At 40.1% G+C, this 19535-nt stretch overlaps 1 protein-coding gene across 4 annotated transcripts in view; it reads right to left on the reverse strand.

The window, feature by feature from the left end:
• The window catches only part of CAMSAP2 (calmodulin regulated spectrin-associated protein family, member 2), a 122368-nt gene extending 102833 nt beyond the window's left edge, over positions 1-19535 (reverse strand). For all 4 annotated transcript variants that reach the window (XM_011990583.1, XM_011990581.1, XM_011990582.1 and 1 more), the window contains exon 1: positions 19268-19535. In XM_011990583.1, coding sequence (XP_011845973.1) covers positions 19268-19406 — 139 coding nt within the window. In that variant the 5' untranslated portion in view covers positions 19407-19535. The remainder of the gene's footprint in view (positions 1-19267) is intronic.

The following is a 19535-nucleotide window of genomic DNA, read 5'->3' on the forward strand; positions in this document are numbered from 1 at the left end:
AAAAATAGAATAGGCGGGGCACGGTGGCTCACACCTGTAAATCCCAGCACTTTGGGAGGCCAAAGCGGGCAGATCACCTGAGGTCAGGAGTTCCAGACCTGCCTGACCAATTTGATGAAACCCCTCTCTACTAAAAATACAAAATTAGCTAGGCATGATGGCAGGCGCCTGTAATCCCAGCTACTTGGGAGGCTGAGACAGTAGAATCGCTTGAACCTGGGAGGCAAAGGTTGCAGTGAGCCCAGTTTGCGCCATTGCACTCCAGCTTGGGCAACAAGAGCGAAACTCCATCTCAAAAAAAAAAAAAAAATAGAATAGCAGGAAAAAGCAGAATATTAGTCAGGAAAAAAAAAAAAAAAAAGCCTTTCTAAACATAAAGAGAGAGAGGAGAGAAAGAGTAGGGAAAAAAAGATGTGAAGAGACACCAAATTGAACAATCTGGGTGGAGAGAAGAGTTCATGTGGGAAAGCAGTAAGAGGCAAAGCTGGAATGGGAGAGGTTGGTGATGAGGACTTGAAAGAAATATTCATCTTTTAAACATGAGGCCTTTGTATATTACCTAACAAGGAGGTGCTGACAGTTTTACAGGACAGTGTCACATTAAGACTGACGTTTTAGAACAATCTGGTATTTAACATTGATGGCTATAAAAATCAGAGATAAAAAACTACCATACAGATATAAGGAAATGAAGTTGAAAGGCAGTAGTGAAAACAGAAAGAACAGGATATAAGAGACTAACTGCTAAAGACAAACAAAAAGTACCCAGGAATAAAGCAAAGAGAGAGGGTCAAGATGGAAATCAAGAATAATCAAGCCTACATTACGAGGGAAACAGTAATATCACTAACAGGAAAATGAAAATCAGAGGCAGCACCAATTCTAAAAGCAAGATCGAAAACTCAGTTTTAGACATTGAGTTTGAAACAATAGCAAAAATATCCAAGTGGAAATATCCAATAAGCAGCTGGAGATATAGGACTCTGGAAAGAGGTCAACAGTGGATGTATCAATTTGGGATTCTGGTGACATCTAAAAATATCATCCTCATTTAATAATTGAAAACACTTTCCTTTCTTCATAGCTGCATTACCCAGCAGTGAGCCAGCCTTAAACTTAATATAGCTGCCTCAGCATGATGGTGAAGCTCCATTTTAAATTGCAGAATATAGTGCTGGTATTCACATTTTAGTATTATAGGAAATAAACAGAAACTATTAGTAGAACAGCTGTAAAAGGAAAATTATTTGATTTTAAGATAACTATTATACAATGTATAAATAATGGATTCTTATTTCCTGTATCAATAAAAAATGGCTAATATAGGTTATTTGGCATTTAAATATTAGCTGTGAAAAGTAAATGCTCATTATCAGGATTACAAATTTATCTATCATACCTACATATCCACCTAGCACTTATTTACTGCCTTTACATCCATTTTCATAGATGACCTTTATAACATCGTGTCAGACACAGTCCTAAACATGCATTCTGTCATTTAATCCTGACAACCCTCTTACCCTATTTTACAGATAAGGAACTCTAGAAAGGATATCTTGCCCAGGGGCACATAGCTGATAAGTACAGAATTATAGCTCTATACCATCTTGCTAAACAGGCTCAAACATAATAATGATGTGCCAAGATCACAAGGGTGGAAGGTGGAAGACAAGAGTCCAGGGGTTGCTTCCATTTAACATACCCACTAACCTAAGTTGTGAAAGTATAAGTTTTAAAAAGACCCCAATGCAAGGAAAAGGGAAAGGATCCATAGCCAATCAAAGACTGTTTCAAGAATACAACAAAAACAGATTTTTCAGCCCTCAAGAGAATGTAAAACTTCATACTGAATATAAAATAGGTCATTTTAAAAACAAGTCTTCAAGAGCTAAATATACTTAAGAGAAAACTTCAAAAGTGTCTATCATTTTACCAATGGTACAAGACTATTTTTCAAGTTTGGAATTGTACCACGTTAAAAAAAAATTAACTGGCCAGGCACAGTGGCTCACGCCTGTAATCCCAGCACTTTGGGAGGCCGAGGCGGGCGGATCACGAGGTCAGGACATTGAGATCATCCTGGCTAACACAGTGAAGCCCCGTCTCTACTAAGTAAAGTACAAAAAAATTAGCCAGGCGTGGTGGCTCGTGCCTGTAGTCCCAGCTACTCGGGAGGCTGAGGCAGGACAATGGCGTGAACCCAGGAGGCGGAACTTGCAATGAGCCGAGATTGTGCTACTGCACTCCAATCTGGGCAACAGTGCACAACTCCGTCTCAAAAAAAAAATTAACTGAAACAGTATATTAGAAAATAAACAGCAAAATCAAAGATAAGAGGTTTCACTCTCTCCCTAACCTCCAGAACACAAAAAGTAATAAATTAATACTGACAGAACGGCTGAGTGAAATACCACTGCTAGAACTGCAAAGGATACGAGATGAGTTTTTTTTGTACACCACGACTTAAGCAGAACATAACTTAATCATGTTACTGTAAATCCTGACTAGACCTAAGTTTTGAAATTGACATCCACCTGAAATGCCTGAGGTACAGGTAGAGGGAATAGAGACAGTATTGCTCAAGGCAATTTTCTATAAAACTGGGTTAGCTACCAGTTGCATCCACATTCCAGCAAGTGACACAGATTTATTTAAAGCAATAAAGGGGCAGGAAGCAGGAGGGGAGTACATTTCAGAAATATCATCACACTAAATCATAGGCATACCACCTTATTTTCCAAATCTAAAGATAGTTTCTAAAGTAATTACTATTATAGAACTTCTAAGTTTCAAAGAACTCCAATTAAAAGTAAGCCACGGACTCTGAACTTGAAATTAACCAAAAGACATAAAGATGATCAATAACATTTAAAACTTCATAGTACTTAAAATAATACAAAGTACATAAAATAGTATTTTATTTCTACTTCCTCTCACTTTAAGTTACCTCAAGGAGAGCAAGATACTTATCAAAGTATCAAAGAAAGTTATCAAAATGGCGCAAAAAAAAAAAAGTTTAAACCCACTGTTGACAAGCATGTACTGATATGAATACTCCAATACATGACCAAAGGGCAAGGATCATGTCTGCCTTATTTACCATGATAAGAATCACTAGGGCCTAACTCAGTGCCTGGTACAGGGTAAGGAAAGATTTGATGAATAAATAAAAATGTTATTAAAAAAAAAATTCTAGTCACTAGCCTTTTCCTGAAAGTACTCCCAGGTTTCAAATTTCCCCCTCAAGTTTACTACCTGATTCTGCGCTAGTAGTAATCATTATTTACTCCTTGTACATGCTTTGAGAAACTTTAGTTTTCTCTGGGCCACACTTAATTTCTGTGATAGCAATCCCTCTCAAAACCAAGTATGTTTTCAGTTTACCTACATTCATTCTGAAATTTGGTAAAAATTTGGGCTTTGAGAAAGTATAGGCTTTAGATTTTAAAAGAATCGATGGAGTCCTAATTTTACCACTTACTTTTTTTCTTTTTTCTTTTTCTTTTTTTTTTTTTTTTTTTTTTGAGAAAGAGTCTCACTCTGTCGCCCAGACTAGAGTGCAGTGACACGATCTCGACTCACTGCAACCTCCACCTCCTGGGTTCGGGCAATTTTTGTGCCTCAGCCTCCCGAGTAGCTAGGACTACAGGTATGTGCCACCACACCCAGCTAATTTTTGTATTTTTAGTAGAGATGGGGTTTCACTATGTTGGCTAGACTGATCTTGGACTCCTGACCTCAGATGATTTGCCCGCCTTAGCCTCCCAAAGTGCTGGGATTACAGGCACCAGCCACCATGCCCAGCCCAGCCATTTACTTGATGGGATCTTGAGTTCAGTAACTTCTCTGAGTTTTAGTTTCTCCATATTCCACAAATGTGCTGCCTACTCCTACTCTGACCTCAACTTCCTCCACTTTCCCCAGGCCACTATGTTCCAAACACCCAACTCTTCCTGTTGCTAGAGTATGCCAGGTTCAGACCTTTTGGCCCGTGCACTAGAGGCCTTCTGCCTCTAATGTTCCTCCCCTTAACCGAATGGTTGGCTCTTTCCATTCAGATCTCAGTTAAATGTAACTTCCTCAACACCCTTTCCATGACCACCCAATCACTCACTGTAGTTTAATTCTCTAGATAACAACTATTACTATTCCATAATATTTTATTTCTACTTCCTCTCACTTTAAGTTACCTCAAGGAGAGAAAGATACTTATCTGTTCTGTGTCACTAGTACCTAGAACTGTGTCTGAAACACAGTACGCACTCAAATATTCACCAAAGACTGTATAGTACCTGCACATAGAGCCTTACCTTCCAAGAAGGTACCAATTAAAAGTTAGCTCCCTCCCCTCTACATTATTACCAAACAACATGGTAAGTGTGGTAGAGCATTCCTGAGCTTAAATTACCACCTCCACTCCTCCCATTACCCTATGAGGCCAAAGCACCACTTCTGAGCTCCAGATCTTTATAAGTCATCAGCCTACTCAGCTCTTCACTTGGATGTCACCAAGAAACCTAACTCAAAATGGGAGCCAGATTTCTCAGTGACCAGGGGAGTTACAAACATGGAAAAAGGAAAGACTAGAATGAACTCTGTGGTGCTGGTTGAAATGGGAAGTCTCAGTATAAATACATGATGTTTCAGATACATATTTCTTTATATAAATATGGATAGCAAAAGAAATAAATTTAGCTATACACTATGTATATGTGTGTGTTTGCTATCTGTCTACTAAGTAACACTGTTAGCAATAAGCCTAGCAGCTGTATCTTGGTTTCTAATACCTTTCCCACCAAAAGCAACAGGGTTCCTTGAAGAAATGTTTCCAGGCCTGGAGCAGGGAAAGTACAAGATATGCTTTGAACATCTTTATTTTGTGTATATGCCAGAAAGTAAGGAAATGCTAACAAATAATGGAGCCATGTCAAAAGAACATAGGATCCAGATGGAAGGGGATGCCATTGGCTAAAACTGGTAAAACGTAAACATCAGAATACATAATAAAGAATTATAACCCACTGAATAAAACATGCATCAATGAGTCTATCCTGACACAAATAAATAACACATTAAAAAAGAAGCTCTTTCGGCCTGGCGCGGTGGCTCATGCCTGTAATTTCAGCACTTTGGGAGGCCAAGGCGGGCAGATCACAATGTCAGGAGATCGAGACCATCCTGGCTAACATGGTGAAACACCGTCTCTATTAAATATACAAAAAATTAGCCGGGCATGGTGGTGGGTGCCTGTAGTTCCAGCTACTCGGGAGGCTGAGGCAGGAGAATGGTGTGAACCCGGGAGGCAGGGCTTGCACTGAGCGGAGATTGCGTCACTGCACTCCAGCCTGGGTTACAGAGCCAGACTTCGTCTCAAAAAAAAAAAAAAAAAAAAAGAAGCTCTTTCTTGTGGTATAATATCAACAAATAAATGGAAGAAAGGATAGTAATCAACAGCAATAATCGGTTCGAGCAAGATCATTATTGGATTCTAAAATGGTGGGTAACAGTTTAATGAATAGGATATTTTGAATTACCTCCCTATAAATTCCTTACTAATTTAAAGTGGAAAATAATTTTATAATGGAGAAAACTGGCAGATACCACTTTAACCAGGTGATCAAAGTTAACATCACCTATACTGGAACAAACATTATGTGTCCCCTGATATGATTTACTGAGAATACAACATCTCTTCTGCAGTAGTCTACCAGGCTTCTATAACTTGAACCTTATCAAATTTGAATAAAGAAACCTTAAACAAATCCAAATTTAGAGACATTCTATAAAATAACAGGCCTATTGTTTTTATAAGATAAAAAGTACATTTTAATAAACGAAAAAAATCAACATAATGCTCAGACATTTTGCAGGTACTGGGAAGGAAGACTTCCCACGCCTCCCCTGCCTTCCTGGCATCACTGTGTATGAGGGAGTACGTCAAGCTGTTCTGATCTTGGAAGAAGTGGGGATAAGGAGACTTTCATCTGTCTGCATATCTTTGCTCTGGGGCTGCCTGGCTGCCAAGTGATTTGTCTCTGGGTACCTCTCAGGCACCCCTGCTCAAGTCTCCCATGGAATGCAGGGATGGTGCTGTGCAGAGAGGCAACAGCGCACATCTGCTGACAGAGAGACAACTGGTGGTCGTGGTAATGGCAGTGACAAGCAAGAGGAGTAGAGGGGTGGGTCTGCCAGAGAGGAGCAGGGAAGAGTGAATGGAAGCGAGCGAAGAAGGGAAGTAGGAAAGAGGGAAGAAAGCCAAAAGATAGGGTGCACCAGAGGGCAGAAGTAGTAGGAGTTTAGGAGATGGTCTCCAGTTCCTAGTCTCCATCAGCTCGTCTGAGGGCAGGACTCTTGTGTAATTTGTTTTTTTCCTACTGTCTAGGTATTCCTACCAATACCAGCACCCGTGTAAGTATCTCATCATTGTCCCAGTCATTTGGACCAACGGTGGAGGGGGACATCTGCTAAATCAGGGCGCAACACTCCAGAGTAGAGAAGAGGAATACACAGAAGGAGGCACCCAGTCAGCTCCTGCAGAGAACTGGCTGCTTATACCAGACACACAAGGCAAAAGTTAGCCAAGAGCTAAGACCATGCCTAAGGAAGGGGCTTGATACCCAGCCAGCACACAGCTAAGGGTGCTCTATCTTTGTTTGTTTGTTTTTTGAGACGGAGTTTTGCCTCTATTGCCCAGGCTGGAGTGCAGTGGCACAATGCCAGCTCACTGTAACCTCCACCTCCCAGGTTCAAGCAATTCTCCTGCCTCAGCCTATGGAGTAGCTGGGACCACAAGCAAGACCAAGTAACTGGGACTACAGGCACACACCACTGGCTAATTTTTTGTATTTTTTCATAGAGATAGGGTTTCACCATGTTGGCCAGGGTGGTCTCGAACTCCTGACCTCAAGTGATAAGCCCACCTCAGCCTTCCAAAGTGCTGGGATTACAGGGGTGAGTCACCACGCCCAGGCTGGTGTTCCATCTTCAAAAGTGTTAATATCACGAAAGACAAAGGCAGAGTGAAGAACTATTCCAGGTTAAAGGAGACTTAGGAGACATCACAACTAAATGTGAAGCATGATCCTGAATTGGGAAATAAAATAGCAATAATGAATTTCAAAATAATTGGCAAATCTGAATATGGGCTGTGAATCAGATAATAATATCACATCAAGGTTAAATTTTCCAATTTTTAAATAAGCTTATGTTCAGGAACTATCCTTCATTTTAGGAGATACACACTGAAGGAGTGTGGGGTACAATATCTCCTAACACATTCTTAAATGGTTCAGAAATATTATATATATTTATATACTATATATATGTGCAGACACACACATGTTATATATACATTGCTGGGCACGGCGGCTCATGCCTACGATCCCAGCACTTTGGGAGGCCAAGGCAGGCAGATCACCTGAGGTCAGGAGTTCGAGATCAGCCTGGCCAACATGGTGAAACCCTATCTCTACTAAAAACACAAAAATTAGCTGGGGGTGGTGGCACATGCCAGTAATCCCAGCTACTCGGGTGGCTGAGGCATGAGAATCCCTTGACCCCAGGAGTTGGAGGTTGCAGTGAGCCAAGATCGTGCCACTGCATTCCATCCTGGTAACAGAGCAAAACGCTGTCTCAAAAAAAAAAAAAGGCCAGGTGCGGTGGCTCATGCCTGCAATCCCAGTATTTTGGGAGGCCGAGGCAGGTGGACCACCTGACCAACATCATGAAACCCCATCTCTACTAAAAATACAAAAAAAATTAGCTGGGTGTGGTGTCAGGTGCCTGTAATCCCAGCTACTTGGGAGGCTGAGGCAGGAGAATCACTTGAACCTGGGAGGCAGAGTTTGCAGTGAGCCGAGATTGCACCATCGCACTGCAGCCTGGGCAACAAGAGCAAAACTCTGTCTCAAGAAAAAAAAAAAACAAAAACGCATATCTCTTTCTCTTTCTCTCTCTCTCTCTCTCTCTCCACACACACACACACACACACACACACACACACAGACGCGCGCGCATTTGTGTGGGAGGTAGGAAGGAATGAGAGAGAATAATAAAACAAATGGGACAAAACATTAACAATTGGTAAATCTGGATAAAGGGTATTTGGGAATTCTTTATACTATTCTTACACATTTGAAATTATGTTGAAAAAGTTACAAAACTTCAAAATGCCCCAAACCAATCTTTTATCCTACACTTGATGATCTTTCAGTGTTCCTTACATCAATAAAGTACACCACAATCCATCAAGCTGAACAAGTCAGAAACCTAGGAGTCATCGTTAATGCCTCCCGTTCCTTCAACCCATAAATAAAATCCATTACAGAATCCAGTCTAAAGTCTTCCCCTTCTCACAATCTCAAGACTCCAGGTTCTGGTTCTCCCTAGTTCAGGCGACCAGCACTTTTTATCTTAATTACTACATTTACTCCGAATTGTGTCTTCCCACATTCACTCTGCTCCCCGCTCCAAACCATTCTCTACTATAGCCAGAATTTGCTTATTTCCCATAAGCAAATTTGGTCATGTCACGCATACCACCCCCATCCCCAAGGGTTTCCAACGAATTCTCACTTCTCTAAGGATTAAAATCCTTCCTCTGGCCTACAAGAATGGAATGATCTTATCCCTGCCAGTCACATTCAGTTCCTGGAAACCATGCTCTCTTACACTCCAGAGCCTTTTCACATTCTCTGGAATGTTCTCCCTATTCTTTACCCTCTTTCAGATTCTCAGGGGCCAGTGATCCATTTTGTCTGGTCCAATTTCCCCCTCATAAAGAGAAAGAATATAGCATTTATCCTGCTGTCCCTGTACCTCAATGTAATAAAATTTTACTTTTGAGACTATTCAATTCTATTATAAATAAAGATGAATACGCATGTAAAATGTAGATGAAATGTTCGAAGATATTTTAAGTATAGATAAGAAGCTAGTTTTAAAAGTTTGTTAACATATAATTGACAGAATTTGTTAAAGGTAAGCAGTTAATAGCACACATACATTAAACATAGAAAGGGGTGGAAAAAACAAGATACCTAATATTTATGAGGCACCTATGTATTAAATATTCATGATACACTAAATATACTAAGTACTAAATATTCATGACATAGTAAATATGCATGACACTAAACAACAAGAGTCAATGAACACATGAGCACAATATTCATGAGTCCTTAATTCAGCTACCCATTGGTGATGAGCAGTCTGGCCCATGTGTCCTCTGCCCAAGAAACAAAGCCCATGGCTATCATCAGGCTTATGGCAAGCTACAGCTGTGGCAGGCTTCCTTGTCCCATGTCTAATAGAGCAAGTGTGTGGCACTGGCCTGTGTCTCTGTGGGCCTCTTTGTTCAAACCTCAGTTCTGGTCCTGGTGACCACACTATCAGCAGAGAAGGCTAATGTAGTAGAGAGAGGACATATGAAATGTATATACTGCAGGATTCAGGCAGTGTGGTCCTTCCTCCCTGTTTGCACCCTATCCTAAGTGTTTTATCTCATCCTATCTCTTTCCTCTTGCTTCTCTCTAAAAACTGATTTAACAAATCACAGAGTTTGGGCATTTTAAGTTGTTCTGTGAGCTTTCTGTTCTGTGACTTCTAGGCTAGTTTTGTATGGCATGTACTTAGAGGCTACCATTGGATCAAGGTAATTTCCCACACAGCACTCAGGGTAATCAAATAATAAAGGGAAATTTATTTTTAAAACAGCATTCCAGCTAATAAATACAGAAGTCATGACAGAGAGAAAACTAGACATTAAGTATCTCGTGGTAGAAGTATACATCACCTATAAAGTATACTAAAAAAAAAAAAAAAAAATCAAACCTGAATGCATTCAATCCTCTAGATCTAACTATCAATTTATAATGAATACAGAGGACAAAGAGAAACTTATTAATATCATGGAGTTCCAAACTGTAGGAAACTTTATAGGACAAATACTCTGGTTTATCCAACAAATAAATTGCAAGGCAGATAAAATGAGATGGGAGCCTATACATTAAGAAAAAAAAAAAATCAGGCCAGGCGCGGTGGCTCAAGCCTGTAATCCCAGCACTTTGGGAGGCCGAGACGGGCGGATCACGAGGTCAGGAGATCGAGACCATCCTGGCTAACACGGTGAAACCCCGTCTCTACTAAAAAATACAAAAAACTAGCCAGGCGAAGTGGCGGGTGCCTGTAGTCCCAGCTACTCGGGAGGCTGAGGCAGGAGAATGGCGTGAACCCGAGAGGAGGAGCTTGCAGTGAGCTGAGATCCGGCCACTGCACTCCAGCCTGGGTGACAGAGCAAGACTCCGTCTCAAAAAAAAAAAAGAAAAAAAAAATCTTCTGGTCATATATACTTGAAAAAAAAAAAAAGAAAAAAAAACACAACAATGTAAAGAGACATCAACCAGTTGCAAAGTACGGCCTTTAGATGGATCCTGACTAGAACAAATAAAACTGTAAAATAAAAATAAAAAATATTTGGCCGGACACGGTGGCTCACACCAGTAATCCCAGCATTTTGGGAGGCCAAAGTGGGCGGATCATGAGGTCAGGAGATCTAGACCATCCTGGCTAACACGGTGAAACCCCGTCTCTACTAAAAATACAAAAAATGAGCCAGGTGTGGTGGCCGGTGCCTATAGTCCCAGCTACTCGGGAGGCTGAGGCAGGAGAATGGTGGGAACCCGGGAGGCGGAGCTGGTAGTGAGCCGAGATTGCCACTGCACTCCAGCCTGGGCAACAGAGTGAGACTTGTCTCAAAAAAAAATAATAATAAAATAAATTTAAAAATAAAAAATACTGATGAGACAATCAGAAATCTTCATATTGATTTGATGATATGGAATCCTATGATTACAACAGTGCTGTGACGGCTGTGCCATGATTACATTTTAAAAAGGGAGTGGACTTACAGAAATATATACTGATATATGTATAGATGGGATGACACGATGTTTGCAATTTGTTTCAAATAATTGGCAGTGGTGGGGAGTGTTTAGAGATGAATCAAGATTGGCCATAAGTTGATGATGGCAGGGGCTGGATGATGGATACATGAAAGATTATTGTTGTTGTATATATTTGAGATTTTCTATAATCAATCCTTCTGTTTGAAGAGAAAGAAAAAAGCAAGACAAGAGTGTAGAACTTTCAGTGATTAGAGAAGAACTCTGAATGGTGTGGTACATAGAACTGCTACAGCCATTTTCTACCATGAGACTAGACAGCCTAAGAATGAAATCCACACATGAACAAGGGCACAGCTAAAAGAATCACAGAGAAATGAAGCTACAGCCCTGATCAAATCAAAACCAAAGCCCATCCCACTTGAGGACTTTTTCAGAAACAATAAATCCTCTTTACTATTTGTACAATGTACAAATGCAATTTGAGGTGGATTTTTTGTTACTACAAGTGAGGACAGCATAACTGATACAATCTCCCATTTACTTTAAACCTAGTCATGCTTCTGTCTCTACATTCCCCTCAAAATGTTCTCAGCAAAATCACCAATAACTTCCTTGTTGCTAAATCTAATGGATCTTTTTGAGAGTCCTAGATTAATCTTTCTCATCTACACCTCATATTCCTTCATCCTCAGTGTTCTCTTCCCTAGTCTTCTGAGCCTCCACATTCTCCAGTTTTCTTTCTAATTACCCTATGCCTAGCGCCTTTGCTGGCTCGCCTGTCTTGGGTCCCTTCTTTCTCCATACTATCCCTCAAAGTGACTGGCAGTCAGCTGGGTGGGGTGGCTCACACATGTAATCCCAACACTTTGGGAAGCCAAGGCAGGAAGAGTGCTTGAATCCAGGAGTTCAAGACCAGCTTGGGCAACCTAGTGAGACTTCCTCTCTACAAAATATTTTCAAAAAAATTAACCAGGCATGTAGTCCAGCTACTCAAAAGGCTGAGGCAGGAGGATTACCTGAGCCCAGAAATTTGAAGCTGCAGTGAGCTATGATCACATGACTGCACTCAGCCTGGATGACAGTGAGACCTTATCTCTAATAAAAAAAAAAAAAAAAGGAACTAGACTGGGCCTAGTGGTCCGCTTGTAATCCCAGCACTTTGGGTGGCCAAGGGGGGCGCATCATGAGGTCAGGAGATCGAGACCATCCTGGCTAACACGGTGAAACCCCGTCTCTACTAAAAATACAAAAAATTAGCCGGGCGTGGTGGCGGGCACCTGTAGTCCCAGCTACTCGGGAGGCTGAGGCAGGAGAATGGCGTGAACCCAGGAGGCGGAGCTTGCAGTGAGCCGAGATCACATCACCGCACTCCAGCCTGGGCGACAGGGCGAGACTCGGTCTCATAAAAAAAAAAAAAAAAAATGTGACTAGTGAGTGGTAGTCACCTACTTTTTAAATTTTAATTACCACCTATAACTCTCATCCCTGTGGTCTTCTAAGCTCCATACATGAATTTCCACAGGCCTAATGCACACACCACCATTTTATATGTTCCTCAAACTCAATATGGTTCTTTCCCCCTTCTCTCTTAAACACACACACTGGCCCTCTTCCATTGTTCCCTTTCTCACAAAATAGAATCAGTCTTAACACTTCCCAAAATCTCATCTTTTCTTCAACATATCCAATCAATCACCAAGCCTTATCCTTTACATTCATCCACTTTTTTCCATATCCACCACTACCATCCACATTCAAGACGCCATCATCTCTCACCTGAACCATAATAACTTCCCAACTGGTTTCCTCCTTCACAACTCTTGGCCCTCCTCCAATTCATTTTCTACTGTTTCCAAGACATCTTTTTAAAAATTGTGGTAAATATATACATTACATAAACTTCACTATTTTAACCATTTTTAAGTGTATTCCAAGAGATTTTCTAAAAACAAATCTTCTGATGATTTCATCTTGCTTAAAACAAACTGACTGGCTCAGGGTCCAGGTGGGAAGAAGACTTCTCACAAGATCTACTCTTTTATACCTTTGAGTTTCGAATCTGTACCTGTATACCTATTTTAAAAAACTTTTTAACTGTTAATAAATTTTCAAGAACCTATAACAAAGACCTCTAGCATCTATTTTTTTAAAGGGTAGGTAGTAGAAAATATTTCTGCTGTTTCAAAATCTGTTGTGAGACAAAATTCTATAAAACATGTAAATTAGAAATAAGTTTACATGGTCAACAGTCTATTTTAATATCATCATCAACCAGGCACGAAGGCTCACGCCTGTAATCCCAGTACATTGGGAGGCCGAGGCAGGCAGATCACTTGACCCCAAAGTTCGAGATCAGCCAGGCCAACATGGCAAAGCCCCGTCTCTACTAAAAATCCAGGAAGACTATAACTCAGAGGTTAAGATACAAATTTCAATATCACAAAGGCTTAGACTCTAATTTTGTTTCCACCTCTTACAAGTTGTATGATCAAGGGCAAGTTAGTTAACTCCTCTAAATCTGTCTCATTGTTTATTTTAAAAAGGGTGAACAATCATGTATTTCCTAAATTCTTATTTTCAAATTGAATATTTGTGAAATCAGTATGTCTTATAATTCATTTGTACTTCAATGTACAAAAAAACCCTTTTTAGATCACAATAGTTGTCTTATAATATTGATAGCAGTGATTCTCAACCTGGGCTCCTTTTGTTCCCCAGGAGACATCTGGAGATGTCTGGGGACATTCTGGGTTGTCACAGCTGGGGTAGGAGTAGGGGTGGAGATAGGGAACACTACTGGCATCAGGTGGATACAGGCCACAGATATTGCTAAAATCCTAGAATGCACAGGACAGCCCCCAACAACAAAGAATTATCTGGCCAATAGTTCTGCAGTTGAGAAATCCTGTTTTAGAGTCTTAGAAGAAATAAAATAATATCTACTTAATAGGTTCATTCTCCAAATTAAAATAAATGCATATAAAATGCTTAGAATAATAATTAGCACAAAGTACATGTTTAATACATGTAATAGTATTTTTTCTTTTTTTTTAATCTAATGTGCTTAGGATAATTTAACTACTAAATAAATACCAAATTCCTTCACCTCACCCTTCACATAATTCTGTCTGTTTGTCTTTCAAGCTGGCTGTCTCACTGCTTCATTACATAAACCTCATCCAATCAATCTGGTCTCTGTTGTTTCATTAGCACTACCTGAGTTTCACAACTCCATGCCTACATACAAACCATTTCCTCCATCTACCATGCCTACTTTCCATTCAGCCTATAGCTTAAATACCACCTCCACTAGAGAGGTCTTCCTTCACAGACCACTGATTGCTGGAAATGGCCTCTCCCCTGCCACCCCACTGCATCCTACCACCACCAGTCTCCCTCTGAATGTCATATTTCCAATTGTACGGCTCTTACCTTACTTCTGAACTCTACTGTGGTTATACATTTATCATACCTCCCCTACTAAAGCATAAACTCTTAAAAGAAACGCATAGCTTAAACACATAGGATTTGACACTGTTGAATCAGACCATTCTCCTTGAAACTTTTTCCTTCCAGGGCTTCAGTGTTACTACACTTTTTCTCTGTCAATGGCATCACAGTTCAGCTTGTCAGTCAACAAATCTCAAAATCTCAGGTACCTCATCCTTCTTAAAACCTCAGGTGACCCCGTCCTCTTACACGTTCCCTTTTCATTCAAACCATTTCCCATGTACCCGGTCACTTCGAAATACTAGAGATTAAATATCTGCAACGTTTTTTCTATCATTTGCCTCATTTCCATTTTTTGACTTCTACCCATAGAGAACAGTAGTTACAAGTACAGGCTCAAGTCAAATTCCCTGGGTTCAGACCCCAGCTCCATTAGTTGGGTAACTCTGGAAGAGTTCCTAAGCCCCTGGGCCTCACTTTCCTCATCAGTAAAACTGGAATAAGTAACTGTTCCACCTCAAAAGGCTGTCATAAGGATTTAAATGATACAGTATGTATAAAGTGCTTGACACACAGTGTAGGAGCTCAGTAAATATTAGCAGCTTTATTTATTATTATTATTTTTTTTTGAGACAGAGTCTCGCTCTGTTGCCCAGGCTGGAATACAATGGCATGATCTCGGCTCACTGCAACCTCCACTTCCCGGGTTCAAGTGACTATCTTGCCTCAGCCTCCCGAGTAGCTGGGATTACAAGCACTTGCCACCACGCCCAGCTGATTTTTGTATTTTTAGTAGAGATGGGGTTTCACCATGTTGGTCACGCTGGTCTCGAACTCCTGACCTCAGGTGATCCACCCGCCTTGGTCTCCCAAAGTGCTGGGATTATAGGCATGAGCCACCATGACCAGCCTATATTAGCAGCTTCATTATCATACCCCCCCTTACTTCAAGACCTTATGAATTTTTTTTTTTCTTATTAGTAAATTATTCTATTGACTACAAAGTCAAAGAGAAAGGACCTCATCTTTTGCCCAGACTCCTGCAATAATGTCCCAAACTGGCCCCTCTGCTACGGGTCCTTCTTAACCACAATGCTACCTACTGCTCTCAACAATCTTCATATATGCACAGGAGTCAGACCTTATATAGGACTTTGACAGCAAGATCTGTTAACATAGACAAAGAAATGTAACAAGGTATATTTATAACAGGAAATATTTTATATCACTAAACTAAATGGGATACAAAGGAAAATAATAGTTGAGAAGATTGAAGTGATAAACTGACACTAGGAAGTGGGCCTTGAATTCCAAATTCAAGAGTGTCACAAGAGGTTTTGCACCTACCATTTCCCCCAAAGGATTTAAGGGAACAGAACATTTAAAGAAAATTCTGTAAAATCTTTGCTTAAATGGGTTAAGCTCTTCAAATATAGAAAAGGCACAAATAGTTGAACTACTTCCTCCTTTGCAATTTGGATTATCTATTTACTGTTTCAAATTCATCTATAAAAACTTATTCTTCATTTAATCAAACCCGTACCTGCATTCTTCCACAAATTAAACTCTTAAAATTTGGACTATTTGTAATACTTTTGTAATACTACTGTAAAGAGAAGAAAATGATTCAAGGCTCCTAAGACTTCAGATTAAGTAAATATTCCATATCTGCTTTCTAGGTATTACAACATCAGTGTTTTGTGGGTTTTTTTGTTTTTTTTTTTAAGTTCAATTACTTTGTTCTATGCTCACAATTTATTTCTAGCTATGATTTTAAATGACTTTTACAACATATGGTTATAAACTTGACTAGTTTTTCAGTACATCAAAAGTTAGAAAGTTTCTAACAGAAAACACCAAATCAGTGCCTGAAGACCCTGTAAGTCATTGTTAAAGGAGTGATTTTAGTAAATCATACTTGAAAGCTGGGTTAATGTTTTGAATAACTGAATATAATTAGGTAATACCTTTGAAAAATGCTATCTATTAACCTCTCCTGCATAAGAGTATCAGCAGCAAATAAAGAATATTTACATTTAAAAAATTCCTAATTTTTTTCTTTTTTTTTTTTTTTTGAGACGGAGTCTTGCTCTGTCACCCAGGCTGGAGTGCAGTGGCCGGATCTCAGCTCACTGCAAGCTCCGCCTCCTGGGTTCACGCCATTCTCCTGCCTCAGCCTCCCAAGCAGCTGGGACTACAGGCATCCGCCACCTCGCCCGGCTAGTTTTTTTGTATTTTTTAGAAGAGACGGGGTTTCACCGTGTTAGCCAGGATGGTCTCAATCTCCTGACCTCGTGATCCGCCTGTCTCAGCCTCCCAAAGTGCTGGGATTACAGGCTTGAGCCACCGCGCCCAGCCACCCTAATTTTTTTCTAGTCATTCCATATAAATTTATGTTTTGAAAGACTGTTGATAAAGAATAAACAAAATGGACAAACATAACATTCTTAATAATGCATTAATACATTGTTACTAAGTCACTTAAGGTCTTCTAAACTTGTTTTTCATCCCATTTGAATATGGTCATTTCATCCATTCCAACTGCTGCCAAGGCAAATGTAATAGCCAACAATATCATCTATCAGAAAATGAATTAAGATTTGCACAATTTTTAAAGAAAAAAATACTATACTTCAATATGTACTCTGTGCACATTTTTCACACTTGCAGATAAAACGGTTACTCTGCAGGATGATATGGAGTAATAAGCAAAGACTTCAGAGTCAGACATGCAGAATACATCACTTGCCAGATGTTTAATCTTGTGCAAATTAATCTGTGAGCCAGTTACCTTATTTGCAAAATGAGAAAAGTATCTACAGGGTTGCTGCAGGAATAAATGAAGTAGAGTGCTGGGTATCTAACAGGAGTGTTCCACCCCCACCAATATCTTATTACTCTTTGGAGTCAGACCTCAAATCAAAACTCATTTCTGCCACTTACTAACACTGTGATAGTAGTAAAGTTAACCTCTCTATGTACTGACTTCCTCCTGTTTTTAAATGGGGAACACACTACCTACATCAGAGAGCTGTTTTGAATCCCCAATGTACAACTTAATGCAAAGCATCCAGCGGCAGACATCAGATTCCACTGATACTAGATTTCCTTCATTTCCTTTCTTCTTCAAGTGTGTTCAGTGTGTTCAAGTGGTCTAGAATCCACCAACCTGGCTGACACATATCCAGAAAGTAGGCCATTTTCTAGTTGGAAGCTTTTGTGTATGCACGGCAAAATTTTGACATCTGTATCCTATAAGCATCCTCTCAATTCCAGATGGAAAGAAAATATTTCTCTTACTCCCTTTGCCTTCCACTTCATACATACTACCTTTCCACATAGGTGACTATGTAAATTTCCCTCTTTCCATGTTTTCTAAGCACTTAAATAGCCTTCATTTGCCATCCAAATAGATACTAGCTTCAGTGTGCTGCTTAAGTTAAAACCAACATACATCTATTATTCTCACTGCTTCTACCAGTGGTGCCAGAATGTTTTTATATAAAGGCAGTAACAGTTTGTGTTTCTTCCTATGAGTTACACTAGACATTTAATTTCAAAGAGATGTTTAAAATATAAATTAGTTGAAAAGGATGTATTATATTTATTCCTGATGCCAGTTTAATATCAAAGCATGAAAATTCAAGTAAAATTAAGGCTGCCATAAACATAAAATCACACCAATGGGAAGCTTCCCCAAAAACAAATTCAAATAATTTTCCAAACACTGAGATTAATCTGCTATTTAAGTAGGGTGTGTAAGTCCTGAAGATACTCAGTTGTGTGTAAGTTTAAGCAATAAAACTGAACTAAAGCATTTACCAAAACATTACATAGTACTAAAATTGGAAATTAGTCACCACCCCCCTAAAAAACCCTATATTTAACATGTGGAAACTTGTGAGTACAACGGAACTTTTCAACAAATATTTCATGTATCTAAAATTCACTAACTAGGGAATAGAAATCTTGTAAAATTACTCTTAGAAGTTACCAAATTACAGAAGCATCTTCCAATGAAAAGCAACTCTCTAATTTTTTAAGCATTTCACAACATGGGCTCCTAAAGCAACACTAAAGAATCACAACGGGAGGCCCTTTTCCTGTTATTTTGCAAAGACTGGGTTATGGAGGGAGTGTTTAACTGCTACTGTACTACACAATTTCTGCGTCAACAGCACTTGCCTTCAAAAAACTCCTCTATTAAAAAAATTCCCAAAGTAGGGAGTTTCTGTTTCTTTCAATTTATGAAGCCAAAATACATTTGGAAAAAAGAATATGCCTCACTGACAATAGGAAATGAAAACAGCACCCTACAGTCAGCAAACTGAACACTGGTTTTAAATAATTGATTTAGTAAGAACTTAACATGTGTGCAGAAGGCTGATACAGCCTTAAAGAATGACAACAAAAATTAATACTGCACTCGACACAGGCCACCTTACATCCGACGGAGCCTGAATAGCAGCCATCATTACAAATGTCAAAATCAATACAGTACTATGCACTATACACCCTCTCGCAATAATAAAGAAACCAAGTCAGATTTCTTGGTGGTGTAATCACAATTATGACTGAGACAGAAATGTATGCAGCACAATGAAGAAAATACCACAAATTAAAACCACTCTATGTAAAAACATAAAATTGCTCACTGGGTGGTGGTGGGGAACATTTTGCCATCCAATAAAAGGAATCTGGCCAAATCCCACCTGACCATTCACGTGCCCTTCATTGAAGACCAAACCTGCTTTCCGTATTTCTCCTTTCTTTCTCTTTCTAGCCTCCCATCATCTCCCTGAACCTGTACGAAAAGACAGGCACGGAGAGGAATTCGAGAATCGGGAACAAAAACCGGGATGTGGACCACATCAGGAGGAAGAGGGGAGGGAAGGGGTGACACCACTAACCTGTCCCAAAGGCTTTGGCCACCAGCCAGGCCAGATTGCAGGCGATTTTGGCCCTGGAGAAATCATAGTGGTCAAAGGGCTTGATGGCTGGAACAATGAACGTCTTTCTCATCTCCCTGGGGTCTGCAGCATCCCCCATCTTTCACGGCGGCTCCTCGGGATGTCCCGGCCCTAACCTTCACATGGCGTGGCCTCGCCGCCACGGGGGTCGGGAGGGAGAAGCAGTTCAAACCATCGGGGCCCGGGCGACGTCCGCCCGGGCGCCGAC

This window comes from Mandrillus leucophaeus, unplaced genomic scaffold, assembly GCF_000951045.1.
Source record: "Mandrillus leucophaeus isolate KB7577 unplaced genomic scaffold, Mleu.le_1.0 Scaffold38, whole genome shotgun sequence".
NCBI classification, from domain to species: Eukaryota; Metazoa; Chordata; class Mammalia; order Primates; family Cercopithecidae; genus Mandrillus; species Mandrillus leucophaeus.